Source organism: Mandrillus leucophaeus, unplaced genomic scaffold, assembly GCF_000951045.1.
Source record: "Mandrillus leucophaeus isolate KB7577 unplaced genomic scaffold, Mleu.le_1.0 Scaffold900, whole genome shotgun sequence".
Taxonomy (NCBI): Eukaryota; Metazoa; Chordata; class Mammalia; order Primates; family Cercopithecidae; genus Mandrillus; species Mandrillus leucophaeus.
In genome coordinates this window covers 553,794-565,038 of record NW_012109809.1, presented here as the reverse complement: position 1 = coordinate 565,038, position 11,245 = coordinate 553,794, and the positions used below count along the sequence as shown (strand labels likewise).

At 37.4% G+C, this 11,245-nt stretch overlaps 1 protein-coding gene across 2 annotated transcripts in view; it reads left to right on the top strand.

Annotated features, from left to right (window-relative positions):
- The window catches only part of PHLDB2 (pleckstrin homology-like domain, family B, member 2), a 248,940-nt gene that overhangs the window by 203,564 nt on the left and 34,131 nt on the right, over nucleotides 1–11,245 (top strand). For both annotated transcript variants that reach the window (XM_011969732.1, XM_011969733.1), the window contains 2 exons: nucleotides 3,386–3,514; nucleotides 10,312–10,467. In XM_011969732.1, coding sequence (XP_011825122.1) covers nucleotides 3,386–3,514; nucleotides 10,312–10,467 — 285 coding nt within the window. The remainder of the gene's footprint in view (nucleotides 1–3,385; nucleotides 3,515–10,311; nucleotides 10,468–11,245) is intronic.

The window sequence follows — 11,245 nt, the reverse complement described above, 5'->3', positions numbered from 1 at the left end:
AAAAAAAAAAAAAAAAAAGAATTCATTTTTTTTCCTGAAAGTACATTTATGAATCTTTTTTAAAAAGTTATATTCTCTCCCAATTTGGTATTTGTAAAATATTATTGTGCCTATTGTAGTTAGAATAGGTGAGTTTACCAATTTAAATATGGAGAAATGGAATAACCTCAATCTTAGTATTTTGCATTTAAAAAGCAAGAATCCCTAAACCCTCAAATGCCATCTATTTTACATTCACTGTAGAAGGTGAAACTTTCAGCTCTAATTAACTGCTTGCCTAGAGCTAATTTTCCTTTAACAACTTCCTGGGCAATAAATAGAATAGAGGAATATTAATTTCTTTCTGGCTCAAAGTTGGTCTACTTCTGGCACTCACAGGAGTTATATCACCTCTGCGGTCCTCTGTGATTTACAGCTGGGCCCACCTGCCACTGGTGTTCTTTCATCCTTCCCCTTTACTTCCTTTGCCCTAGCTTTGGCCCCACTGAGCTTTTGCTCTGGGACCCAGGTAGTGGTCACAGCATTACTGATAAACAGAGAAGCTGCAGAAAGTTCTAATAGTGCTTGATTGCATATTCTTCTAGATGACCCCTTGCATGAATTATGAAACGTTTTAAGCACCTTGGAAGTAAGGCGCTATTTAAATGTAAGAATTTTTTTTTTTTTTTTTTTTTTTTTTTTGAGACAGAGTCTCGCTCTGTCACCCAGGCTGGAGTGCAGTGATGCGATCTTGGCTCACTGCAAGCTCTGCCTCCTGGGTTGACGCCATACTCGTACCTCAGCCTCCTGAGTAGCTGGGACTACAGGCACCCACCACCACGCCGGGCTAATTTTTTTGTTGTTGTTGTTGTTGTACTTTTTTTTTTTTTTGAGACAGAGTCTCGCTCTGTTGCCCGGGCTGGAGTGCAGTGGCCGGATCTCAGCTCACTGCAAGCTGCGCCTCCCGGGTTCACGCCGTTCTCCTGCCTCAGCCTCCCATGTAGCTGGGACTACAGGCACCCACCACCACGCCGGGCTAATTTTTTTGTTGTTGTTGTTGTTGTACTTTTTTTTTTTTTTGAGACAGAGTCTCGCTCTGTTGCCCGGGCTGGAGTGCAGTGGCCGGATCTCAGCTCACTGCAAGCTGCGCCTCCCGGGTTCACGCCGTTCTCCTGCCTCAGCCTCCCATGTAGCTGGGACTACAGGCGCCCGCCACCTTGCCTGGCTAGTTGTTTGTATTTTTTAGTAGAGACGGGGTTTCACTGTGTTAGCCAAGATGGTCTCGATCTTCTCTGACCCGTGTTCCGGCCGCCTTGGCCTCCCAAATTGCTGGGATTACAGGCATGAAAGATTTTTTTTATTAGTTGTTGATTTGAGTTTATTATTCACAATACAAACATTTGAGAGCATCAGGAATACTTTTGTTATTTCTTCAGATTTGAGACCTGTGTTTTAGGCCAGTGGCTTTCCGTATTATCAAATATCGTTTCAGTGTTTTCTATCGAAGATAACTTTAAATTTTAGGGCTTTATACGTGTGCTGTTAAATTATGATGCATAGTCGTCTTCTTTTTTTAATTACTTTTTAGGTTTCCATTTGTAAGTAGAGTTGCTGCAAACTGGCGATGCAGTACCTAGAAATAGAACTCTTGGGATAAAATTATTTTGCTGTGTAAATAGGGCAATCTTTGATGCACACACATAGGAAAGAACACCTTTTTTTAGCCAAAGGACAACAAGTATTCTATATTGCTGGTTTTATTAGGGAAAAAAAAAATTCTGAAACTAAAGACTAAATCTAACGGTGCTAGTATATTCAGTTTTACTATGGATTAGCACACGTGGGCATCCTTTCTTCTGTTAACAATGCCATTGCTTTCTCCAACTCTTGCACAGTTGGTGTGTACAGTGAGCAAACTTAACCATTGAAGATCAAAGAAATTTTCTTTGTAGTCTGTTAAAGTTTTAAGTTGTTACAGAACCATGTTAGATTGATACATGAAGTAGGGGTCTCAGGTTTATGACTTCTGAATTTAATTATTTTAAGATAATTACATTTCTAAAGCCAAATGTACATTTCTAAATTTAAGTCAAAAATGGAGACTCAAGTGAACTGGTATTGATGTCATGTAGTTTTAGATTTGGACCGTAACGTCTTTTATACATAAGAAATCATGGCCATTTTGATAAAATGTAGTAAGGATAATTTCATAGGACTATTTCGGAGGAAAATCCTTAAAAAGAGTCCTTCTGTGATGTGCTTAGAAGCTAGTTTTGTTCCTGCCAGTTTATATGAAAAGAATATAAGGAAGGGAAAGTGGGGGTCATTTCACTTACCAAAGGTCAGATTGTCAAAGTGCTTCATAAAGTGCTTTTGTTCAGGCTGATGGTGTTACACAAGGAGAAAACACATCTAAAATTTGTTTCAAGTGTTCAGAGCATCATAAAAAGAACACAGGTTGGGAAGACTGGCACCAAACAAACTGAAGTTTTGTTTCTTAATTTAAGAGGTAGCATTGTAAGGCTGTGTAATCACTGTATTAGAGTATTTGCCTATTATGTCCTGGGGAATGTCCAGGGTCTCATTGGCACATGTGACTTGGAAGGGATTTAGTATTCTCTTCCTTCTCCTTTCTTCTCTGACTCTTTTCTTTTTTTCACAGTCCGTGTTTCAGTTTATTTGTGTGTCAGTCATTGTGGGAAAGTCTGTATTTCCACAGTCCCTGTCACGTTTTTGGTGTGTCTGAGCTGCCTATGCCTCCCTCTTGCTGCTTTGTCTGTCTTGCAGTTTTACTAGCTCTCTCAGTCTTTGAATAATCTCTCTGGATTAAGATTTTCTAACTCTGTAAATTCTGAAGTTTTCCAAATAGCTAGAACTGTTTCAGATGATGGGGCTGTAATTTAATACACCTAGAATTCCTCTAACCTGAGAACAAAACCAAGAAATTCCAAAACTTGCCATGCGAAGGCCTTGAGCAAGTTAGGCTATGACAGTCCTTGAGGCAAATGCCCTCTTTCCTTTGTCTGGTTCTCTGACAGGTGACTCTTGGCAAGTCTTGCTTATGAATTTGCTTGGCATTTCTTTTATTGTTGGCCAGTGACCAACACTCAACATGACCATTGCTTCCCCTGCTTTTGTAACATGGTAGCAGGACGGAGGGAGGGAAGGAAAGCGGGAGTCATTGCCATGAAGTGGACTGTGCTTTGAGAATAGAGAAACCCAGTCCCTTTGTCTTAACTTCCGCTTATATCCCTTTATCCTAGCCACTAACAAGATATGTTTCTACATTCATAGAATGTCCAGAGTTCGTGTATGTTTGTTTGTGTTATCCTTGAGAAATGTTCACTAGCACCTGCTTGGGGTGTGAAGGTAATTTCTATTCTATTTTCTGGTTTCTGAACTTCAGGAGAAGGTAAAGCTTGATGCTGAAAGGGAAAAACTAGAGAGGCTTCAGGAGCTTTACTCCGAGCAGAAGACCCAGCTGGACAATTGTCCTGAGTCCATGAGGGAACAGTTACAACAACAACTGAAGAGGGTCAGTAGCAAACAGGAATGCACCAGTTATTTTGCTTTTCGTTTTTGTTTTTCACTTAAGTGCCACTTACCTGTGACTTACTACTTCATATAGCGTAAGTTTGCATAAGTTCTAGTCATTAGATATGTTTAAATGGAAATATGCATGCTAACAGTATATATTATTCCATGCTGATCAGTTTTTTAAAATTCCTTGTTAGAATCCTTCTCCTAATTTATAATGCAAAACTATTTCTGGAGTCATTTTTTATGTGTCTGTGACAAAAGAAGCTATTTCTGATTTGTAACCAACATCAACATTGTAGCATTTGTATTAACTGACCTCTTCCCCTGCATTCTCTGCTGCATCATGAATCCTATTTACCCTTGAATGTTTTGTTCTTTAGCTTGATTTTAGACTCTTGTCCCCAAATTATCCTATTTTCTGATTTGCTCCCCACCAGCAGCTGTTCTTTTGTTTTTCCTTTTCTTTCTGCTGGTTAGTGACATTGAACTAATTAGCCCAATCACAACAATTAAATACCAAGACCCAAGATGTGGGGCATCACTAATGCCCCCAACATCTCATGTGAGCTTCATAATTTTTAAGAACTTAATGCAGCATAGACTTTCTAGTTAAGCTTTATCAAGTTATTCTCCGATCTTTAAGGTTGGCAGTGTTTAACACAACCACATTGGTTATCTTCTGAAAGCAAGACTTCCTAGGTGGATAGTTTCACAAACACTGGCGCAGCCACTTAATATTTCATAGCCTCTTGGCAACTGGGTCATTTCCTTTGAACAGCAGCCCCAGTAAACTGCTTCCCTCTGGGGAAGCAGTCGTTAACAGTCTTGGATATCTGAAAGAGTCACATAATAGTAATTTGTCCTAAGTGAGTAGCAATTTATGATTCTACCTGAGTATAACAAGCTAGTTTCATCCATATTATTGTGTTTGTACCTTCTTGGGAATGGGGAGGTTGAAAAGTTTTTTGAGATAGCACATCCTTAAACATTCTTAAGATGATCTTTAATACAAAAATATTTGCTACCTCTGAGAACATTGCTAGGTGAAAAAATAACAGTTAAAGCTTTTCAATGTATTGCAGAAGTTGAGAGCATCTTAATAATGATAATCCAATGCAGCTGTTTAAACTGCAGCATAATAGTTTTAGTATTTATTTCTTACAATGTTGGAGCAAAAAAGTTTTACATGTATTCCCTTTACTCCTTTTATTGTGTACAGCTGAATTTGTTGTAAGAAGGTAAAACTTCCTGCCTCTCAGTCACAATTCTCTGCAAATTTTATGATAAAAATGATTGGAAGAAAACTAGTATTTGTAATTTTAGTTTGTAATTTGTTTGTGTTTATGCTAGTTAACAAAAGAGATGGGAAAACTAATTCTTTAAATATTTGCTTACTGTTTTTTAACTCTCCTTATCACTAAAGATTTTACACAGTCATTGTAATTCCTTATTTACAGTCAGCAGCATTGTTGTGTATTTTGTCCTTCCCTTCCTCTGGTTATCCATTTATTGTGTTTTTATCAACATTGCTCCACATAAAAATTGATAGATTCCATTCACAACTTGGATTATGAGTAATATAAATACTGTTTAGCTTAATCTAGATTCTGTAAGATAACTCATAATATGAGTTGTATGTTGCAAAGATTTTGACTACGAAAGAGGAAAGGAAATGATGCAGACAGTCTTTTCCATTAATTGAAGGCAGAGACTTCTTCCCTTTCCTCTCCAAACAGTGTGTAAAATTCTTATAAAACCTCTTTCCTTAGGAGAGAGAGCTGGCTTGTGATGGCTGCAGTTCACCTGATAGTAAGAGGTCTACTAATTGTTTTTCAAGGATGACGACCAGTATAACTCTTCACCAATGCCTTGGCTTAATCAGTAAAAAGTTCACTTACTTCATGAGAAGTAAGTCCTAAAGTTCACTTTAGGAACTTTCTGTGTTATCACTACTTATCTCCCTTTAGACTTCAAACACTTCAGAATGTGACTTCACTACAAAGCTTTTCCTTGGGCGTTTAACTAGATTTAATAAAGTTTATTTTATTATAAATATCTTCATTAGGTGGTAAGTCACACAAAGTAAAAAATAAATGAATAAGAAGAAAGTTATTTTATTAAACTGCATATGGCCTTGAATACTGAAGCTGAAATTGTAGAATGATTTTGTGCATGCAACATAATGACTTATGGCTGGTCTTCCTACCTTTAAATTGTTATGTTAGAGTCCAAATATTATTTTCATCTGATATTAGTTTTGTGGCCTGTGGTTGGTATGTTAACATGACCTTACCAATCTAGTATTTGATATGGGCAAAGCAGTCCCTGGGTTACTAATAGTGTAGAAAAGAAAGCGACGTTAAATGAGAATGAGTCATTCAACTCATCTCATTTGGAAAAAGATAATAGAAATAATCTCATCCTACCTTCTCATTTCATATATGAGGGTATTTAGGCCCATAGAGTTTGAATGAATTGTCCAAGACTAATGGACAAAATGATTTTAGAGCCAGTGATAGAAAAAAGGTCTACTAATTGTAGATATCACTGGATAATTTTTTTTAATCAAGACCAAAATCAAACATTTATTTGAATTAGTATCAAAAGCACAAGAAAATTATCCCAGCTGGGTAACTGTCTTCTTGTGCTTTTGATATTTACTCAAATGAATGGTTGATTTTGGTATCTTGATGTTTTAAAAAAATTTTATTCAGTGATCTACAATTTTACTATCACTGGCTATAAAATCAGTGTATCCATTAGTCTTGGACAAGTCATTCAACTTCTATGGGCCACAACATCCTCATATATGAAATAAGGAGTATATTAGTCAGGGTTCTCTAGAGGGACAGAAGTAATACTATACACATACACACACACACACACACACACACACACACGAAGCATCCAGCACAGGAGAAGGATGTAGGCTGGGAGGCTAGGCCGGTCTAGTCTTTTCACGTTTTTGTTGTTGTTGTTGTTGTTGTTGTTGTTTGTTTTTTTCCTGCCTGCTTTATATTCTAGCTGCTCTGGCAGCTGATTAGATGGTGCCCACCCAGATTAAGGGTGGATCTGCCTTTCCCAGCCACCGACTCAAACATTAATCTTTGGCAACACCCTCCCAGACACACCCAGGATCAATACTTTGCATCCTTCAATCCAATCAGGTTGACAGTATTAATCACCTCAAGGAGGTTGGACTAGATTATTTCAACTGTCTTTTTCCATATTCCAAAAGTATGTAGTTAAAGTGTAAAAATTAACAAAACCCCAAGTCCCATTTAAATTTGCTTCTGGAGTTGGCCATGAGCTGTTATTACTGCAATTTCTCCTGGTCATACCACATCTATTCTCTTCTTCCTGTCCCTCCATCAGGCAAAGAAAACATAAAAGAACTGCATGTAAACTTCTGCCATATACATTATTTTAAAAGTTACTGGAAAGAAAAAAGAAATTGCACAGAATTTCCTTTAGTGCAGCTGTTTTAGGTCCTTTCGTGCCTGGCCTTTGAGCTTGCCAGCCAGTAGAGATTTGTAACACTCTTTTAGTGAGTGAAGTACAGTTAAATTTTCATTCAATTAGTCATACATACTTCACTTTGAACTTCCTGTATATATTATTCTGTGCTCAATTAAACTATTCCTGCCCCCAAATTCCATTCCCAGACTTCTTATTCATACATAAAATCTTATAAAAGTTTTTATTCTCTCCCTAATAGTTTTTTGTTTAAGATGTAAGTTTATATACACATGTTTTGATGGTTTAGGTAACTTGATCAGATGATTACATCAGTGGAGTCTGAGTGCTGAGCTTAGCTTAATTTTCAACTTTCTTACCTAGTGTGCCATTATTCTCATACAGTGGTTTAAGTATTTACTACAAATAAATGAATGATTCTTTGACTTTCATGCAGGGTTAAAATAACACATGTTGCATATTAACCAGATGTGTGGAGTAAGCAACTGACTAGCAAAGTGTATATATTAAGAGCCATATGGCCACTTTGAATGGAGATTAGTTATAAGCCAGAAAAAGGGCTTATTCCTTTTTTTAAAATCTCAGTAATCTTTGGCCACAAATCAAGCTTAATTGGAAGACCTTATAAACTTGAGTGTATGTGCCTATATGTCAGCCAGTGCATTATTTCAAAACAGAAGATATTGTTTTAAGACCTAACACTTGAGTTATTTCTTAATTCCTTAATTCTTTTAATTCATTAATTCTTTCAGAAGTTATAAATTTGAAATGTCTGATAAACTTGAAATGTCAACCAAACATTTGAAATTGAGTGCATATTTTTTTGGAGCCAAATAAAATGTAAAGAAGTGTTAAGAAATGTTGAATATGTTTTTCAAATTGTGTTTTTCCTGCTCTTAAGCTTTGAGAATTCAGTCTGTGTTGACATGATGGTCTTGTTGCTATATGTATTATCAGTTGTAATTACTCAGTAGCTAATAGCTCTTCTATGAATCATCCCTAGAGTAAAAGTCATTGCAGAAGATAGAAATACATTTCATTTTATCAAAAAGCTTGCTTTATCATTAATATGAAAACCAGAGTGGGGGTGGGGTTGAATATTGATATAGAGATAACTTAGCATATAATTATTTATTCACCTCTCTTTGATGATTTGATTGAAGAACAACCAAAAAATGCTTTGGTTATGTTAGTTATGTAGAGCTGTGAGCCACAGAGCCCAGCTGCCTCTTCCTTTTGGACATAGAGTATGTATAAGTTATATTTATAAAAATATCTGGCTGGGTGTGGTGGCTTATACCTATAATCCCAGGTGAATAGATCCAAGTGAGTAGAGGCTGAGGTGAGTGGATTGCTTGAGTTTGAGACCAGCCTGGGCAATATGGCAAAACCCCACTCTATAAAAAAGTACAAAAATTAGCCAGGCATGGTGGAGTACACCTGTGGTCCCAGCTACTTGGGAGGTTGAGGCAGGAAGATTGCTTGAGCCTGGGAGGTCAAGGCTGCAGTGAGCTGTGTTGTGCCAAGGCATTCCAGCCTGAGTGACAAAAGCAAGACCCCGTCTTCTCAAAAAAAATAATAATAATAATAAGGAAAGGAAAAGAAAAAGAAAAAGAAATCTCCTAAACATACCCCATTTATAAATCATGTTAAAGACTCCAAGAATAAGAGGGTGTTTAAACAAAAAGCATATTAGAGAAGAATCTATACAACACGCATCAATCTCTGCATGAATGCAGATGCATAAATATATTCCTGTTTTCAAATACCTCATAGGTTAGAGAATGCTTTTTCTAGACCATCTGATTTTCATGATTTCCAATCTTCCTTAAATGTCCTCAAGATTATTCTGAGAGTGGTGGTGTTTAACCTTTTGAGTCACCTTTTGTGCCTCATAAAAGCTTGGTTTACACTTTCCAGTAAAAAGGTGTGTACATATTTTTAATGGGTTCATGGAACCCTGGCTTTAAAACCTCAATTTCCAGTTTTTTAAAAAACAGACTTTATTTTTTAGAGCAGTTTTAGATTTTCAGCAAAACCCAGCAGAAGTTGCAGAGATTTCCCACATTCCTTCTGCCCCCACACATGCATAGGCTCCCCTCATTATCAGCATTCTCCACCAGAGCAGTACAATTGTTACAATTGCTAAACCTCCACTGACACATCCTCACCACCTAGAGCCCATGTCCAAAAGTTTTTTGATTGCTTATCCCTTTAATAAAATTATTACAGCATGCGTTTCCTTTGTAGATATATGATACATAATCCATATTATTATAAATATATATAGTGTGCATACCCAAAGAATGTATATATTTAAAATCATGTATACATACTATGCTACTTGTGTATACGTTAGAAAACATTTGTTGAGAAACTGAAAAAGAAAATAAACAATTAAAAACAAGTATGAAGAGGTCTAATTTGTTTCTGCACAGTCCAGCAGATTGTGTTGTGTGCCATCTGGGATGCATGTATCCCTATTAGATACCTCTGGTCTGTACGTGTGCCAACTTTTGACTCTTTAGTCTCCATATTAGTCCTATTTTATATGAAAAATTGAGGAAAAGAAGAGATTGCTCCTTTCCCTTCCCTTCCCTTCCCTTCCCTTCCTTTCTCTTCCCTTCCCTTTCTTTCCTTCCTTCCTTTTTTTTTTTTTTTTTGACAGAGTTTCACTCTTGTTGCCCAGGGTGGAGTGCAATGGCACAATCTCGGCTCTTTGCAACCTCCACCTCAAGTGATTCTCCTGTCTCAGCCTCCCAAGTAGCTGGGACTACAGGTGCCTACCACCACGTCCAGTTAATTTTTGTATTTTTAGTAGAGACAGGGTTTTGCCATGTTGGCCAGGCTGGTCTCAAACTCCTAACCTCAGGTGATCCCCCCCCACCTCGGCCTCCTAAAGTGCTGGGATTACGTGTATGAGCCACCCACCACGCCAGGCCAAGAAGAATTTTCTTGTAACACTATGTTACACCTTTGGACTGCAGATTATGTTTAGATTATTTACTGAGTTCTTTTTATATTTCCTTCTTCATTTTAAAGCCACCCAGTGGGTTTAACGCAAGAATTCTTACCTCCACAGAGAAATCTAAAACTGAGGGTGAGATAAATGCTGCCCACCCCACCACACCCCTTTCGTGTCCCTCTAGTAGTCACGTTCTGGGATTTACCTCCAAGAGAGTGTTATGTTCTAACCCTGGTCAATATTGTAATTGGAAAGATATCTTGGAGCAAAGCTTTTAATAAATGTTTCTTCACATTAAGAAGGTGGTAGTTATCTCAGTGTGTCTTGTTTTCATTCCCTTTTCTCCAAAGGATGCTGACCTGTTGGATGTTGAAAGCAAACACTTTGAAGACCTGGAGTTCCAGCAGCTTGAACATGAGAGCCGTCTAGATGAAGAAAAGGAGAACTTGACTCAACAGCTCCTGCGTGAAGTTGCTGAATATCAACGGAACATCGTTTCTAGAAAGGTACTTTTGCCAGGTGTCATTCAATGTGAAAAATCAAAATATTCTTCTGCATAACATAGCTATGCCATATGTCTGTCTGAATATCACATTTGGCAGATTACAGAGTCTGCCATGTATGTGGCAAGTGGTGTTCCAAATTAGACAAATTGAGACACAGTACACTTTTGTTGCATAATGCTGTAGATTCATTTATGAATAATACCTCATTGTTTCATTCATGTGAAAACCAAGGCATAGAAAATCAGGAATTCAGATATTGGTTTTAAATTATTTCTTTCTGCGATCCTAGTAACTGGGTTCAGAATAATTCTGTGAACAAAGTCTATTTTGGATTTTTCTCTGTTTTCGTTGCGCAGTAGTTCTCAGAACTGGCTGATAGCTTATTACCATTAGAAGTAGAATGCCATGTGGATTACTACTGACTCCACCCAACCCCTAGCACTTAGATGTCCAGCCCAGAATTCAACTTTGTTCCAGAATTTAGAATCACACCCAGGGCTCTGTATTAAACCAATAAAATTGAGGAAAGGAAAGATAAGAGAAGGTGTTTTCTTACACTCTCAGTTTAAATAAGAAATTCCATTGTTTTTTTCTCATGAGGTGTACCCAAGATGTTGTAAAAAATTCATCAATAGCCTAAAACAAGATTTCCTGTTGACTTCTGGGTTCTTCAAGATAGGTTTTAAGTCAGTTGATCTATATTCGCCTTCAGTAAAGAAAGTATTGAGGCTGATAGGTCAAAGAAATGCCCCACAGTCTCTTGGTAATAATCACTGCC